The sequence below is a fragment of the Lepidochelys kempii genome, chromosome 3, assembly GCF_965140265.1.
Source record: "Lepidochelys kempii isolate rLepKem1 chromosome 3, rLepKem1.hap2, whole genome shotgun sequence".
Classification (NCBI taxonomy): domain Eukaryota; kingdom Metazoa; phylum Chordata; order Testudines; family Cheloniidae; genus Lepidochelys; species Lepidochelys kempii.
The window spans coordinates 126,270,936-126,289,528 of record NC_133258.1 but is presented as its reverse complement, the minus strand read 5'-3'; the positions used below and the strand labels follow the sequence as shown (position 1 = coordinate 126,289,528).

Genomic DNA, 18,593 nt, shown 5'->3' with positions numbered 1-18,593 from the left:
GAAAAACTTTCCCTCTGGGTAAATTACATAGTTGTATAATTGGGCTTTTCTACACTTTCCTCTGAAGTATATGGTATGGGCCAATGATCTGATCTAGTATGGCAGTTCCTATGTTTCTAAGGATGAGACTGGCCTAAGCATTGTGAGTAAGGTTAGTGTGATGATTGTAATGTTACTAATGTATGTATTTTGCATTTTGATTGGCTGTGGCCCTTCTAATACTTTGAGATTACACAAGCGAAATTAAGACTGTCCAGAGAATAAAAGAACATTAATAAATTAGAGTACTGCAATGCAATTTTCTATTCTGCATGCTGGATATATGAAGCATTATATCTCTGATTGTGCAGCTTCCTGATTCACTGAATGCAATGAGAAATTACACCAACATGAATCCATCCTTGTGGCAATTATTGTAACAAGAACAATGCCTGGTATAAACCCTAATTCAGTCTCATAACAATTTAAAGAGCCAAATTCTACCCTTGGATTTATACTAACTACTGTGAAAATTGATCCAAATTATGAGTCTCAAGGTTTTAAATCGGCCTTTGACTCAAAATATGATCTTCCACTGGTGACTGAATGTATTCTCCTTAAAGTAATAATCTTTTACTAGAAAGACACAAAAATGTTCAAATTTAGACACATACAGTGAATGGATAATGTATTATATATAGGTTAAAAACTAGCTATTTGTAAGAAACCTAAAAACACTGTAGAATTCCCATTCTCATCCAGATCTGCAAAATCAATTAGAGTTTTTATGTATAGTTTAGCATATCTGCAGCAAGTGTAGTGCACAAAGGGCCATAGAAATTGTTCTCTGAATAAGCTTTTTTTCTTCAAAAGTGCAGAATTTTCAGGCCCTCATTCTGCAAGCAGAAGTGCTAATGTCAATCTCAATGCCTGCCTGGAGTCCTGATTTCATTGGGCCACTGTGCAGGTACATGGGATTGACACTAATGTTTTTACTTGTAGGAGTGGGGACTAATATTGTTGTTCTGTGACCTTTCTGCAGGTCTCTTACCTCATCTCTCCCTGGCAAGCAAAAGAAATATTTTAACCTGAACCCCAGAAAACTGCTGTGTGCTTTCATTTGCCCCCCTCCTTTTACCATAGTTAATCAAATAATTGTGTGTAAATTGAAGCTTTTCCTTTTAATCAGTTTTCCTCCTTTGGCCAGTTCCTTCAGTTATTTAATAATTCAATGTCTTGTTAATATGTCAATTAGGTACGGTATGCTGGAGGTTAGTGTAATTTCACAAAGCGTGGACTGCGACATTATTAATGAATCGGGCGGCAAGAGGAGGATGGTTATAAAGGGGCAAAGCTCTATCTGTTAGACAGGACTCACAGCTGGGTGTGTGGGTGTGAGGGATGTGACAGCTGATATTTTGGTCAAATATATATATATTTTTTTTGCAATTTGCCTCAGAGTGGCAGGTACTCTTTAAAGGGACACTGCCGTCTTATTTTTTAAATAAATATTTATATTAGAAACCTTAAACTGAAATCTGTTACCAAATATTAAGTATTAACTAAGAACCATTTAATCAGATATGTCTGTCTCCTCTTTAGGGATATGTATTCACCAGTTCCTCAGCATCACAGTCTCCTCACACACACTCTGCTTTGCAAGTCTCACAGTGTGTCCCAGTCTACACCCCTTTATCTCATACCTCCCCGTCACTTAAGTGTGTTAGTAACCCTGTAAATCCCACTCAGCATCCCTTCTCCTGGTGTGTTACAATCAACACATTCCATACCTCCTCAGGGCCGGGGTAGGGTGGGGGGGGGTGTCCAAGGGTTTTCCCCACCAGCAAGAGGTGTTTTCTTAGGGAAGGGGTGGTCTATGCCTAGATAAATACCTTGAATTTACGGTTACCACAGGTTACCAGACCTAACAAGCATCAGAGAAGATAAATACCAAAAAAATGTTACAGTGGAAGAAATGTAATCATTAAAAAGTGTGGAAATAAGTGAAATGAAAGAATTACAGTTCAGATGTTTGCTAACAAAAATGGACACCTATGAAAATTAACATTCAACATCCTTGACTTTGATCTCTTTTACTTTACTTTGTGAAATACAGTTGCTCAGTAATGTGCTTAATAAACATGGCATGATATAAAATGTCAGTTGTCTGAAGATGAATGATGCAAATGGTGTTTTAGCTATTATGTACTTAGCACAATAGATGTGATTCTGTAGGAGGCTATGTCTTAGTTACATAAGAATTGGATACAAGCCAGTGGTCCTTTATAATGTCTTCAGAATAAAATAAGTACAATGTTAGTATTCAGCAGTTAGATGTGTGTTCAATTAGACCTTGAAATGCATTGCTTTATGTAGTTTGGTGCAAGACAATTAGAGTTATACTAGTTCTTTGTCTTGAAATAAATGTCTACCTTTTTTTATCTTTCTATAACTCAAACACTGAAAAGTTTCAGAGTAGCAGCCGTGTTAGTCTGTATTCGCAAAAAGAAAAGGAGTACTTGTGGCACCTTAGAGACTAATTTATTTGAGCATAAGCTTTCGTGAGCTACAGCTGGTCGGAATGCATCTGATGAAGTGAGCTGTAGCTCACGAAAGCTTATGCTCAAATAAATTGGTTAGTCTCTAAGGTGCCACAAGTACTCCTTTTCTTTTTTCAAACACTGAAGTACTGTATTTCTTGGTACTGTAGCTCTGTCTTGGAGGTCACAGTTAAGATGATAGTTGGAATGTCAAATAGTAATTTTCATGTCTGTAGAATGTTTTTAGAAACAGTATTATGGTTCCGGGTGACCTGTACCTTTGATCTCTCCTGTCTCTCTGTGAGCACCCATTTCAGGTGACCAGCACCTGCACTTCTTTCAGGGTGGCATGCTGTGATTCAACCCACTTTTAGTCTGGGTCTCCAGGTTACAGCACCCCTGTTTACCAACCATGTTTCCTTAGCAAGCTCACCTTGGTTTGGTGCCTACATGAGACTTCCCTTCAGGAGCTGTGATCAGTAACAAAATTCAATGACACCAGACAGCTTTCTCAAAAGAAAATATTATTTTTTAATCTACAGGAGCATAGCAATGAGAGGGAAAAGAGTTAAAACAACAAAAGGTCTACATCTATATGGTCTTACCTAAAAACTTTTAACTTCCCTCAAGACTTAGGTAGGCCCTGTGTGTCCCAGGTACCCCTGTTCAACGGGCCTAGATTTCTGTCTTCCTTCCTGCAGACTCTGTCTCCATCCCTCTCTTCATCAGGGATCCTCTTTTTACATTTCCCAAGATTTTTGATTAAGGTTTCCCACCTAAGGGCCCCAACCTTGTCCCAGCTGGGGGTGGAAGCATGCCCAATTCAGACAGAGACAAAACTTGAAAGGCCTTGACACTTGTATTGTCAGTTAAGCACCAGTGATGCTGAACTATCTGAAGTCATTGATTTTGGTTCTTCCACATGGCCAAAACCATCTAAGACTGTCTTAACTCCTAGATATCCTTTAGCAAGCAACACCATAACCCTCAAACCCACAGAAGTAAATATAATATTCATTAAAATTATATTGCTTTCTCCCACATTTTTATGGGTCAGATGGTAGGAAATGTGGACCAGGGACCTTAGACTTGATTTTTTTTGGAGGAGAAGAGTGGTAATCCAGAGTAGGAGGAGAACAGAGGACTCCTTCAAATCTTTCCTTCAAACAATTCTGCCATGATGCATACAAAACACTCACCAGTAGCTAGATAGAGGGTGTCCTGTGACTGCTGCATAGTATAGAAAATAGGATAGTGTGACGGGGTGGACTAGGCCCAGAGGTTTCTTGATGGAGCTCTCAGTGTCCTAACACACCCATCCCAGGAAAGGAGCAGTAAAGGAGTCCCCCAAGCAACCTAGAGTGGATGAGGAACATATAAAAGAAGCTGCAGAGCCAGAGCCAGTCAGTTTCTTGCTGGAGCTAGAGGAGTGTAGGTGATGCTTCTGGCTAGCCAAAGGGAATTGCAGCAATACAGACAACTCAGTGCTGGCAGGGACCGAGGCAGCGAGGAAGAGCTCCTGGCTGGCTGCTGGACCTGAATTAAGGCTATGTCTACACTACAGACATTACAGCGGCATAGCTGTACCACTACTCCTGTGTACCTGCTCTCCTGCCGGCATAATTAAACCACGCTCAATGAGTGGTGTTAGCTATGTCGGCATGAGAGCCTCGCCTGCCAACATAGTGATGTCCACACCAACACCTTTGCCTGTGAAATTTATGTCAGTAAGGGCTGTGTTTTTTCACACCCCTGACCAACAAAAGTTTTACAGACAAAAGTGTTAGTGTAGACAGAGCCTTAGATGAGCCCTGAGGTAAGGGTGAAGTTTGGTGAAGGCTGGAGGTGCGGGGAAGTGGCTCAGGGAGCCAAAAACAGTTATTTAAAAGGACATGGCAGTATGTGGCTGCTATTCTTAGGGTCTCTAGGTTGGGACCCGGACTAGTGGCCAGGCTCTTCCCGCCCATAGGACACTGGGGAACTGGCATACAATTGGACAGCAGTAAACCCCCACAAGGGAAACTGAACTGTCAAGACACCCAGGTGGAGAGCTGGGGTTGGAAGGGACAAAGAGGGTGAAACCATGCCTCCAGGGAGGAAGCCCGGGGGGCTACAGCCCAATACCAGGGCTGGGACTATTTAAAAACTGCAGACACACCCAGCCAGAAGGGGTGCTCATGAGAGGTGGGTTCCACACTGTTACAGATAGTTTCACTGTTACCAGTCTTCTTCTCTTCCCCTCTGTGATTATGCTGTCTGAACAATACTTTTCTTGTCATATGCTAAGATTGTGAGACTTCTGAGGCTGGAACAGTCTCTATTATTACATGTGTGTATAATGCTTATCAAAATGATCCTTGACTGGGATCCCTAGCCACTATTGAAATACAAATAATAGCTGATGATAATAATTAATAATAATGAATAAGAACATTTTTTGATCTAGACTCCAACAAGTCTATGGCCTGTGTTGTGCAGGAGATCAGACAAGATGATTGCAATGGTCCCTTGTGGTCTTGAAATCTGTGAATCCATGAAAGTCAATTCGCTTAAAATTTTCCCTGCTCACAAGTGTTGGCATACAAAGCATTCTCTGTGAACAGGACTTGTATTTACTATTTTATTTCTGCTTTGATTACATAAATTGTACCTATTGGCATGGTTTTTTTCCACAGTGACCGTGGCTCATCTCTACTTTTTAAAAAATGCTGATTCTGGATATTATTTGTTTTTATTGTTTGACTATTGGCCTATCCACAAAGTTACATTGCAAAACTAATTACCAAGGGATTGCTAAATTACAGTCAGACTCTATTTTCAATGTATCTGGGGACATGAAGAAACATTTAGAAGCATGGTGATTTTCAAAAAGAGATCCTTCTAAAAACTCTTCACCAGAAAAAGTATTTTCTCAACTTCCTTCAAATTTGCAGGAGAGAAAAACTTCTGCTTCACCTTGGGAGTTAACCTTATCATTGAAAACATGAGGTTGAATTTTTAAATTGGAAAAGTGATGCCTGACCTTAAAACGTAAGCTGGGTTACAACCTTAAATATTGCAAGAGTATATTTCTTCATAATAATGATATGCATCTCCGCATGATGGACCAGACTTCCAAAAACAGTGCAGATTTTCATGTGCTCAGCACCCACAGTCAGGGCCAGATTTTCATTCTCAAAAGAACTCCATTCCCATTTAGGCACCTAATTAAGGGCCACATTCTCACAAATACTCAGCACCTAGAAGCTCCCATTGGGACACTTATGGCCAGACTTTCAAAAGAGCTCAGCGTCCAATGTACTGAGCTCTTCTGAAAACACAGCCACTTATTTTGGTGCCTAGATGACTGCTTGGCCCTTTTCAAATCTGGCTCCAGTTGTGGGTGCTCAGCTCTTTTTTTTTTTTTTAAATCTGCCCATGTGTTTGTGGGGTGATACTGTGTGACCTGCCTCCTAACTGTAAGAACAGTAGGACAATGGGTCTTAAATGAGACACATTGCAAACATTTGTTTTAAAAAAGCCATATTTAAATGTCTTCTCAAAAGCCACCTTAAAATGTCTTTGAACTTTTCTGGAAAACTTCTCCTACCAGCTGAGAGATCTGCTTCTTCTTTTGAGAATGTGAGTAGTTTGCATTGTGTAGCTAACGTGGCTGAAAACTGGCCTTGAAAAGAAGCCCTGATTGCAACCTCAACCATGGAGAGGGTGAGGTTGCAACCAGGGCTTGATCTCCATCATGCTACTTGACTTTGTCCCTTTAGTTTAATTGTACTTGTGAACATAAACTGCAAGCTGAAGGCAACTGAATTTCCTATCCAGCTAGGTATTTTGAAATTTCCTACAACTGAATTTCCTATCCAGCTGGGTATTTGAAATCCCAGCGTAGTGTTTCATTTATAGGAATAAAGATGTGGAAATGTCTCTGATGTTTTTGCTTTTTGGGCTTCCTCCAAGGAGACTCTCCATTGGCGGGCAGCGATCGATCCAGCGGGGATTGATTTATCGCATCTAGTCTAGATGTGATAAATCGACCCCTGACTGCTCTCCCATCGACTCCTGTACTCCACTGCTGCGAGAGGTGCAGACGGAGTCAACAGGGGAGCATCAGCAGTCGACTCACCACAGTGAAGACACCACAGTAAGTAGGTCTAAGTACGTTGACTTCAGCTACGTTATTCATGTAGCTGAAGTTGCATATCTTAGATCGATTTCCCTCCCCCCCAGTGTAGACCAGGGCAATATAATTTATTTTTAGTGGTGTGCTCTTACAGTTGAGATATTATGTTCGATTCCCAGATGGGATTCATTTGGGTTCCTGCAGCATCTGTTTCAAAATTTACCAAAACAAGAGAGGTAAACTGACTGACATTTGTGGGATAAAAAGACTTCAGTAAAGTCTAGCACGAAACTCTCAGACCTCCTAAATGCAGTTACTTCCTTTCTACTGCCATCTAGTGATATTGACAATTTATGGCATAAAACAAGGTTACTGGTTGCTTTATTATGGACTCTGAGCAGGAGTGACTATGTTCGTAGCTGTGTGTGTCAGATACATGGGAAAAATATAATTGGGGTTGTATAGGTCCCACATACCTTATCACCCCTCCCCCCTCCTATTACTCTGCCCACAAGACTTTCCATTTCCCTCCCTCCCACCAGGTGATTTTCATAGTCATATATTGGTGCACCCGTCAAGCTGGCTGGAGGTTGCAGGATAGAGCCGCAGAAGTATGTGGGAGAAGGGGTTTGGCAGTGAGAGGAGGAGAGAGGAAAAGGTACCTACTTCTTCCACTTGCCAACCCAGCCAGCTATCCCTTTGGGTCTCCTTTGTTGTCTCCTTTCAGACTCACATTTAGATCATGACTACACTAGCAAAACAGGTTGCACAGAGGTATTAATTAACAAGATTTTAAACAGAACTTTGCACCCAGCATAGATGGGGCAAGTAGACTCAAGTTCTTTTTAAAAGGGTCATGAACTACAATGAAATGATACTTGTGCTTGATCTGAGTTTTGGATTTTGTGAGAACACCACCAAACCAGAAGTGCTTTGCATTGTTGCAAATTTTAGTGTGAAATTATTTCTTTAAGAGACCTCTTGCTACTATAGCCTTTAATGCGAAACATTTGGGAACGGCTAAACTAAGTTTCTTTAATGAACTGTTGTACAGATGCCGTTTAAAAGGCCTGCAAATTGGAGATAATTTAGAAGACTTTAAAGAACTATGACAGGTTTCAGACTAGCAGCCGTGTTAGTCTGTATTCACAAAAAGAAAAGGAGGACTTGTGGCACCTTAGAGACTAACCAATTTATTTGACCATAAGCTTTTGTGAGCTACAGCTCACTTCTGAGCTGTAGCTCATGAAAGCTTATGCTCAAATAAATTGGTTAGTCTCTAAGGTGCCACAAGTCCTCCTTTTCTTTTTAAAGAACTATGTTGTGCGTATATTGTAAATTCAGAGCGTGTGTGTGGTGATGGTGTGTTGAGCCTTGCAAAACTCCCTAGCAGAAAAGAGAAGAAAAATCTGCATCAAACTCTGACCCAAGTATATGAATTCACAGTGCTACATGGAGTGAATTCCTTAGCACGTGGTTGAAAGTTGATTCAACTTTGGTATACAACAAGTTTCAAAAAGTTGGAGGCTTCTCCCCTTTAGAGTGCTGCTCTCACCTCCCATGTGACTCTCCTAGATTTTAAACTTCTTCAATAATGAATATGCAGTGTTGCTTTTTAAATTTTAGTGTCTCCATTTAATTTTTACATTGTATTTCTGTTTCAATGATCCTGCTCTCATATCTTGGCTGAGGACAGTGGCATGAAGGTTGCCCCATGGATGCCTTGGGCAGGAGGGAAGCAGCTGCTGTGGACAGACAGGGTCCCAGCTTCTGCCTATAGAGTTAAGAAAACCCAACTCTCTTGCTTGCCTCCTCCAAGGAGGGATCCCCAGAAGAGAGTGAGTGTGTGTGGCACACTTTGTATAGAGCGGGAGCTACCAGCTCAGCCCTCAGGCCTGCTAATTCAAGCAGCAGGGCAAGGATGACAAGGCAGATGCATGTGCTCCTTGTAGTAGTGGCTGAGGACATACTAAAACTCAACCCTTTGCGCCAAAGATCGCCCAGTTTGTGCTTTTGATCTGCAACCGAAGCCTGCAGCAGTGCTAGCAGGGCGTGGGCACCTTCCCCACCGCTTTCATACATGCCCCCAACCCTTCTCTACTGCTTTCTGAAGGAGTGTCTGGACACAGTGAGCGGTGGCGGTTCCAGCTTTAAAAAGTGGCTGCAAAAATGGCATCATGAACTTCTATGATTCTTGAATCTCAGAGATTCCAGATTGCATGTTACCAGTTTGCCAGTAGCTTGATGTTTTTTCTGACTGTCAGTCCCACATACTTATCCTGGGATTAGAGAATTAAGTTGGTTTCTTTCCTTCTGGCAGATCACCAGTAATTTAGGATGTGGGGGGTGGTCACTTATGCCCTCATTACATCTGTGCAGTCCCTCTATCTCTAATGGATTTGCACATGTACAATTGACTGGGACTTAAGCAATTCCAATGCTGCACCAAAAGGAATAGAATCCATCTCACTCCCTCACGTGTGTTGGCTCCACAGGGCTAATGGGAGACAAAAAAGCAGGAAAAGCTTATTTTTATCATTACAGTATATAGTCAGGACTTTAAGTAACAGATCAGAGGAAGACCGTGAAATTTTTACATAGGCACTTTTTTCTGAGTAGAGTTGCACTTGATCCAGTGGTCCTTATTTGGGGAAAACTCCCATCCACTTGGTTTTGCTTGTACCTGGAGCACAAAATCAGGCCCTAAATGAATTGCATTGTGTAGCTAACATGTGGCGTGTGACTCCAACAAACCCAGCAGGATGCCCTTTGAAAATAAAGGGTTGGGTTTTCACACTGAGAATTAAATATACAGTGTTATTGTTACCAGGCATTGAGTGTCCAAGTCTCCTCTGTGAAGATGAAATTAATCCCTTGGGCTGTCCAAGTTGATTTTAAAATGTCATATCAATGGGTCCCCTTGTCACAGTTCCTGGGTTAACTGCACCTCTGTCCCTTTCAAGTCCTTCACAAATGCACCCCCTTATGTGTTAGGCCTCCAGCTGTCACTTTTCTCAGGATGGGAACCTGTGTTCCTCTCTGTTCAGACCAAGGCACAGTCCCCTTGCAACTCACTGTGTTTATTCCAGCAGCTCTGACTTTCGTTCAGCACCTGCAGTTCGGTGACAGAGTTAACAGCTTTCACAAAGCATGGTGCTTTTTTTTTTAATTTTTTTTTTTAAAGGATAAAAGCATTACAGAGAAAATTTGTAATAAAACAGTTAACAGTTTACTGGTAGGTCCAAACATAAGTGTTTTTTTTTTTTTTTAAATCCTGTGAGTCTCTCTTGAGTCAGATCAGGCTGACCCTTATACAGTTTTTGGGACCTTTGTCTCCCAGGGCTCCTGAATCAGGTAAAACCAGCCAATGCTATTTCCCACAGAGAGCAAAGCTTCAAAGGGCTGGCTATCTGCATAACTGGCACTGGGAATCTGCATTAATTATCCCCTAGTGACTCCAGATTCCACAAGAAACCCAGCCAGCCAGGAACACAAAGGTAGAAACAACACTTACTGATACCATAGTCTGTGACTATCCTATGTGCCCACAGTGTCTGGCACATCTCACTATAATAGACTTCGAAGTTTCCATGCTTCTGAGGTCTAACATCTGTGTTCAGCATCTCTAAGCAGAGACAGATATTTATGGGCCCAATCAAACATAAAATATGTATGGAGTCGCAGGTAGGCAGTTAGCCAAGTAAGAAATTGACTTGTACCAGGGGACTGTCCCAGTATTATCGGAGTCCCCAGTTTATCACTCCTATCAGTCTGCTCAGCCCAAGTGTTCCAGTAAGTGCAAAAATCAAAGTCTCAGACTCATTCATCTCAGGAAGGGAGAAGTCATGGGACTCCTGATTTTTGCATCCCACAGCTGTAGGTTGTAAGGTAACAGACTCTCTTTTTTATTGTGTGTTTGCACAGTGCCTAACACAGTAGGGTCCTGGTGTATGCCTAGGGCTCCAAGTCACTGCCTCATTACAAATAATACTAATATGCCTCAGAAATATAGGGTAGATTGAATGACTATCAGTTCAGGGACTGGTTTTTGGCTAGATTTGGTCCATTGAGACTTAGTACCAATAGGGTCAAAATGCAATACTAAGTTCAAAGTATTTACCATTTGTTTATTGAGAAAGTATTAACAGGCTTACAGATTCTTGCCATGTAACTATCAGAAACACAACAAGAATCATTACAACAATGAGCTTTTATGGAAAGAGACATTGTACAGTAATATAGCCATTTAATAAGACACTACTATATTACAGAGTAAGCATCATTATCATACCTATGACATATTGTTTCTAGTGATTTTTTTCTTAAAAAGATTGACATCTCTGATTGCACATATTAACAGGCCAGCCATGTAGATCAAGTATTAATAGTTAAAAATACTGGACAGGTGTGCTGGGGGGTTTTTCAGGTGAATGTATTTTGTCTGAATAAATGGTAACCAAATATCTAAGTATCTATTTGTCCTCTCTATTTTGCGGGATACATAAATGTGTGCTTGCCTCAGGTTCCCTCCCCAGCTCCTGCTCTCCCCTTGAGTAGAGCAGGTGTTTTTTTTTTCCTTTTTAAGAATGATTTGATTTTACAGTAACTAAAAGAGAAGAGAGGATACAGTCTGAAATAATATAATAAAATAATAATACCTAGCTCTCACGCAGCACTTTTCATTGGTAGAGCTCAGCATGGTATAGTATATTATGATATTTACCTAAATATACTAGTTTTTTTTTATTTGATGTTAGCACGTAAAGGTGCTGTACAAACACATTGGAATACACACTGCAAAACAAGAGAGGAAACTAAATACTGTATTAGTTTGCCAGAGAATCTTACATCCATTCTTTTGTCAAAGGAGGTATAATTTTGCCTACTGTTGAATGATTTCTGTTGTTTACCAAGTCCCTTCATTTTCCCCAGGGGTTAAGCATCCAGCAGGGTTGGGCCTACAAAGAACAGGGCTCTTTTTTGATGAAATCTTTCTGCTATTTCATTTAATTGAGATGCTGAATTTCCTGCATTGGTAAGATTGGTAACATAAAGGAGTAAAATAAGCATTCATCAATGCATGAAACCCCTTCTTTCCTCCCCACAAAAGGGTACCTTTCAGTGCCATATATAGCACAAAACAACAGGCAGACTCTGACAAAAGGGCATGTGGTGATGCTTGAATATAAAATGCATTAATTCTTTAAATGACACAATTGGCTGAAAGGATGGTGAGTAAGATGAGATTGTATGTGTTATGTTTATTTACTGTGACATTTAACAACAACGAATTATCTACCATAGTAACCACAGCAGAGTTTAGAACATATTCAGACACACACCTAAAATGCCTAAAAATAATGTTAAAGGTATTTTAAACCATAAAGAGAGTGGAGAGGGTGTAGAGAAGCAGGAATTGAGAATTATAGCTCAGACTCTACCTTCAATCTTTCCCCTAAAGCTGTGGTTTTTCAGATGTCTTCAAAGACTGGGGATGCATTAGCAAGGAACAATGGAGCACTTAACATAACTTCCATTTCCATCTTAAACCCAAAATTGTTTATTTTAAAACAGACTCTTCTTTGAAAAAGTGGGGGATCCCAGAGACCCACATCTGGGGTTTTTCCTCAAAGGCACAACTCAGTCCTTTGTTAACATTTTAAGTAATTTCCTCAAAATACTTCAATATAATTAATTGATTTATATTTATAGAAGTCTATATAGATGCCCATCCTACCTCTGGATGCCATTGCATAAATTAAAATACAGACGAGTGGTAATATAATATAAAGCACTGCCATCTTAATTTGACATCATCAGCACATATAATGAGGGTAAAATTTAAATCCCAAACCTTCCAAATCTCAGCCAACTCCCTTCTCAAAATCCTTGTCAGGAAAATAGGCTTTGCAGTGTGGCTAACAAATTCAGGCTCTGGCAGATCCAGTGGAAGTGTGTTCCACAGACAACCTCCTGTGTGTAGCTACTTCCTATTTGTTTGTATCAAAGGAGTTCCAGTTTAAGTTCCTCTGCTAATCTCCCTTGTTGAAGCATAGCAAGGGGAGAGAGAAGTGACCTCTCAGGTAAGTAGGTCCTATCACATTTAGGCTTTTTAGTTTAACTCCAATATCTTGAATTCTCCCTGGAGACCTATTGGCAGCCGGTGCATATTCTGGAAAACTAGTATAATAACCTTATCTAATTACATTTTTAAGGGAAACCACCCCCATCAATATACAGTATATTTCATGTACCATGTGCTGGATAATAACATAAGAGAACACCATCTTTCTAAAACTAAACTGGCTCTTTATTAAGAGACCTATTTACACAGATGTTGCAATTGCATCTAGCATTATAGCTATGTGTACACAGACTGACGTCTTGGTGCCTCTTCCAAACTGTTCCTCCTGCAATCTGTACTCTTCCCTCCCCACTGATATCTTACCTATGTATCTGTAATTGATTAGATCCCTTGATATTTATGTCTCAATTTTACCTCTTTTTCACTCCATACTGCAGCACTATCCATTTCTGGGTTTTCCGAGTGGCAAATGAAATGTTTAAAAGGCCTGTAACTGCACTTTTTGTTTACTGTCAATGTTTTCATGAATCTTTTCCCTCCCTCCCCCAAAAATTTTTTTTAGGCCCCAGTCATCTAAACATGTACACAAGTGCTTACCTATAAGTATGGGACTAGTTTTACTGGTTTCCACAGTGGGCTGAAAGTTAAGCATGTTCATAAATGCTTGTATGATTGGAATCTTGCAGTGGATTGTGAGTGTGTATATGGCATGTCAGTTCCTAGGGTTGCCAACCCTCCAGAATTGTCCTGGAGTCTCCAGGGATTAAAGATTAATCTTTAATTAAAGATTATGTCGTGTGATGAAACATCCAGGAATATGTCCAACCAAAATTGGCAACCCTAGAGGCAGTGGGGCAGTGAGAGGGGAGAATTAAAAGCAGCTGTTGCAGGGGGTAAAGGGGAATACAGAGAGAGAGAGAGTTTGGCTTCAGGTTTAACTGGTTTTGCAGCTGTAACTTGTTTGGAGAGAAATTCCTGCCACTTAAAAACAGAGAGGGATGTTTTAGGGTGGTGGTATTTATTTAAAAGCATTTCCCTCCTGTTACATTTTTGCCCTCACTCATTGTATATAATGGGCATAAGGACATATTTTTGTTTATGCCAGTTCTGTGCTGTTGGGTGTTACCAGACAGCTCTGATATCAAAAAGGCTCAACGGGCCAATCAGAATGCAGCTTTGAACAATCATTTTCCCCTCTCCCCCGACTCTTCTAAGCAGTGGGTTATGCCAGCGTCTAATGGTGTAACTCAGAGTGGAAGGCCATGGTGGTAGAAAGTGTGCTTTGCTCACAAGGCACCTACAACCTCTCCTCCACTGAGGAGCTCCCGAAGTGAGCAGCACTGGTCAAGGTAGCTGGGAATGTAGTAGTTTAGGCCTCAGTTCAGCTAGATGCTTCTACAGATGCCTAACTTCAAACATCGGAAAAAGAAAAGGAGTACTTGTGGCACCTTAGAGACTAACCAATTTATTTGAGCATGAGCTTTCGTGAGCTACAGCTCACTTCATCGGATGCATGCCGTGGAAACTGCAGCAGACTTTATTTATGCACAAAGAATATGAAAAAATACCTCCTCCCACCCCACTGTCCTGCTGGTAATAGCTTATCTAAAGTGATCATCAGGTGGGCCATTTCCAGCACAAATCCAGGTTTTCTCACCCTCCACCCCCCCCCACAAATTCACTCTCCTGCTGCTGATAGCCCATCCAAAGTGACAACTCTTTACACAATGTGCATGATAATAAAGTTGGGCCATTTCCTGCACAAATCCAGGTTCTCTCACCCCCTCACCCCCCTCCCAAAAACCACTGATATCAAACATCGGGGCTCTCCTATCGCCTTCATTGAAACTTCTCCTGTGCATAAAGCTAGGCATGTAGTTAAGCACCGTGCTGGATCAGCATCTTAGCTACCCTGGGCAGCTTACACCAGCAGATCTCCCACCAACCCTTACTCACAACTTAAATTGCACTCTCCTGGAAAAACTCTGAAGGCGGCGGGGAGGACAGTGGTGCATAAAACTTGCTAGTCCTCACAACAATGAATCAAGCCCAATATTTGCAAATTATATAAATCTCTGTGTGTGTGTGTGTGTGTGTGTAATATCTTTGTGTAGTCTTCTCTTTTACTCATTGTGAGGAAGAAGTCTCCAATTCATTTCAGAAAAAAATGTAAATGACAAGCTTTTTTATTGGGCTTGGCTGAGTCACACAACATGCACACAATTAACAGGTGTACTGTGGTGACTGGCACACAGCAGGCATAGCTGGATGTCTTTCACAGTCCCAGATACTGAACTAGTTTTTCCTGTGGCATGGGCTTTGAAGGATCAGCCAGATGTTGAGCTCTGGTACATTTTTGCTGTCCCTTACATTTCTTTTCCCTGCGGATAAGAATCTATTGTAACTTTGCAATTATTTTAAAAAGATGGGTGCAGCCCGGAGGCTTGTTTCCTTTTTTCCTCCTCTGTGCTGACAAACAGAGCTAGGCTTCAGCTGAGGCCAGAGCTGCTGTGTCTATCCACCTGATTTGAGTCAAAGATTAGATCCAGTCTAGCCCTCACCTTTTAATCCGTTGCTGTGTTGGGGCTGCTGTCTGACGCGCGGAGCTAAGCTGTTTGCAGCAAGATAACAGGGAAGATGATAGGTGTCGAACCCCTGCAGAATGGCTCAAGTACTCACAGAATCTGACCCACATCACATTTTTGAATGCTGACAAAAATGATAAGACTGTCTCACAAGAAACTACAAAAATTGTTCCTTAAAAAGGTAAGGTGCTTCTCTGCTTTGTTTTGTTTCGAACTGGACTGATGAGAAAGTTTACCAATTGCATTGTTCTGATGCGCTGACTCTTAGGAGGGCACAACTGCCCTCAGCCTGAGATGCATTGCCCTTCTGTTTCACCAAGACAGTTCTTTTTCATTTGTGGTTTTACTGCTTTATATTGTGTCCCAAACTATACCTAATGTACAGTATGCTGCATAGTTTAAGTCAAGTATAGTCACTGTTTATAGGCTCTCTCATTCTCAGGTTGTCTTGTCTTTTTTTTCTACCCTTTTTGCACTGTCTCGGGAGCAGTAGGCATTCCAACCTATCAAGTTAAATTCTAATGTTCTCTGGTAGTTGCAAAAAGTGTGGGGCATCTCATCCTAGTAAGCAAAAAAGGATGCACCCCCCTGAGTACTGCTCAGTTTTAAAAGAATATTAAAATGAAGAAGCTATTGTTAACTCTGTTACCAAAAGCAGAAATGCCCATATTTTAGAGTTATACTATAAACTCAAATATGCCCATGTGATTAGTGCACTTCCACCAGGTATAACTGAGAGCATTTGGCATATTACTTTCAGGGTTCAAATCAAACTCTGTCTGAGATTCTCTGGTGAATTTGCCGCAGTCAGAGTTGTGTGTCTAAGCACTGCCAAAGGCAGCATTTAATAAAGTAGTCTGAAAAAAGTGTGTGTATGGGATGGGAATCTATCATAATCTGGGAATAGCAACTTTGATTAAACACTGTTTTAAGTGTCTCTCTCAGCAACCCAACTCAATTTTTTATTTCTCCCCTCGCCCCGGTCTGTGACTCCTTGTGACTCACCCCACTTCAAGTACTGGTATTTAATATTTAGGTACTGTGGTACTGGCATTCTTAAATGCCTAGTTAGACTGTGGTGCTATCTGAAGGGGCTCTTTTTTTCAAAGTTTTAACATTTATCCCATGGTTTATAAATGTACAGTCGCTGACTTTTCCCCACTACTTCGTTTATTAGTGATACATGAGATGAACAGTCTGTTAATTCAGCATGACTCGCAATTTCAGTATTTCAGTATTGTAATTTCACATTTTCCACAGTGTATTGTTTCACATTCACAGAATTTCACATTGATTTCCATAATATATGCTATTGCTAAACAAAGCAGCCATTTTGATTATATTCTTTTTGGAACGAAAAGAAACAAAACCCATTTTAAAAACATTGTGAATAAGGCACATTAATAGACAATCTGATTGAATCTGTTCAATTGCTGAAGATGAGTATACTCTTCTCCTGAAGGAATTCTGCAGTTTTTAATGTTAGGATCATTCACCTCTATGTAACTGTCCTTTTGAGATTCTCTAGGCAAAGTGAACGGTATATTCTTGGGGGGACAGCCAATATGTACTTTTTATAGTCATTAAGGTTGTATGTGCATCTGATGAGATGATCAGAAAATTGTTGATTTGTGTGTGTGTGTATAGTGCTCCAAGTCCCAAGAAATTATTAAGATTAAAAATACATGAAGAGAATTTCAAGAATTTATAATTCACCTTTCCTCATCTAGTGTGCTTTCAGGAAATGCATCCTTATGTCACGGTATGTCACTGCTGAGCTTCTGTTTTCAACTGATAAAGTGAAGGTGGGTGCAACCTAGAAGGAACTGAGCATAATTCAACTTGGAAAAAACAGTAGGGCATTGATAGCATTTGGTGTCCCTTAACAACCTGCTTTCCCATGAAAAAAGTATATATACATGGTACCACACAATCAATACACAAAGTAGAATTGTCACCTGCCTATGTTTATGGTTAAGGCTAAGTTTTAGACAGGGGTATTTATATAGTAAAAGTAATGGATAGATCATGGGCAATAAGCAAAAATTCATGGCCCGTGACCTGTCCATGACCTTTACTATATAAATACCCCCAACTAAAACTTAGCAGTTCCTGGGGCCCAGGTGCTGCAGCTCTGGGGGGTCCTAGGACACTGCTGCTTTGAGGGGCCCCAAGGCCAATGGCTAGCCCCTGCACTGGCCATGGAGACTGACTGCCCCCAGCCACTCCTGCTCTGAGGCCTTGGGGACTGCTGCTCAGCGCTCCCCAGGGCCACCCCTGGGACCACTGCTCGGGTGCTCCCCATGGCCAGTGGCCCCGGAACTGCTGCTTGGGTACTTCCCCTGGGCCAGGCACCGGAGCAGCAGCTAATGCAGCTGGCCCTGGGGCAGCCTCTGGGACCACTGCTCGGGCACTGCCCGGGGCCAGCTGCTCGGGTGACCCTGGGATCGGCCGCACTGGCCATTGCAGCTGCGAAAGTCACGGAGGTCACAGAAAGTCACAGAATCCTTGACTTCCACGACCTCTGTGACAGAATCGCATCCTTATTTATGGTTCGTGTTGTTTATCAGAGTTACTTGGACAGAGGGGTAAAGAATGAACTTTTTTCAATAAAATGCCTTCTATTAAAATGTAACCCTTCTGCCCATCAGAGTTGGCAGCAACAAGGGCCAGGTTCAGTATCTAGGGGTTCCATTCCAATAACACAGTGCAAAACCGGCTCGAGCCCCCACCCAGTGACCTGGGACAAATATATACCACCCCTGCTGGGCGCCTCCAAGAGGCAATAGTTCCCCTCTTGCAAGCACGGAGTCTGAGTGTAGCAAAAAAGCCTTTTAATAACAGAGAAACAATGTGGCATTATGTTGGGGAAACACCACCAACAGGATTCATAACACAATCCATGAGCAAAACCCACCCCAAGCAAATTGGGGCATGTCCTTTCCCTTGGGTTCTTGAGTCCAGCAACCCCAAATCACCCAAAGTCCCAAAAGTCCAATGGCCCAAAAGTCTCTGTCCCTGGTCAGGGCACCCCCGGAGTTTGAAAGTTTATCTGCAGAGTTTTACCTCCCAACCTGGGTGGAAATGGGGGGAGGGAAGGGGAAGAGGCACCTTACATGATCTGAAGCTGACCACCCCACAGCTCCACAGGGCTCCGCTCCGTTCCACCAGCCAGTCCACAAACTGCTCTGCATCCCACAAGCAGCTCCCACCGTCCCATGAACTACTCCACCAGCTGGTCCACGAACTGCTCTGCTCGGCGTCCCACAAACAGCTCCTGCTGTCCC

General features: G+C 41.7%; 1 protein-coding gene across 4 annotated transcripts in view; it reads left to right on the top strand.

Annotated features, from left to right (window-relative positions):
* Positions 1-18,593, top strand: part of RPS6KA2 (ribosomal protein S6 kinase A2) — a 476,285-nt gene that overhangs the window by 51,385 nt on the left and 406,307 nt on the right. The window contains exon 1 of one of the 4 annotated variants that reach the window (XM_073337903.1): positions 15,333-15,487. The exons of the other annotated variants lie outside the window; for them this stretch is intronic. Within the exon in view, the coding sequence (XP_073194004.1) occupies positions 15,428-15,487 (60 nt within the window). The 5' untranslated portion in view covers positions 15,333-15,427. Of the gene's footprint in view, positions 1-15,332; positions 15,488-18,593 lie in introns of those variants that run through there. 4 annotated transcript variants of the gene reach the window in all.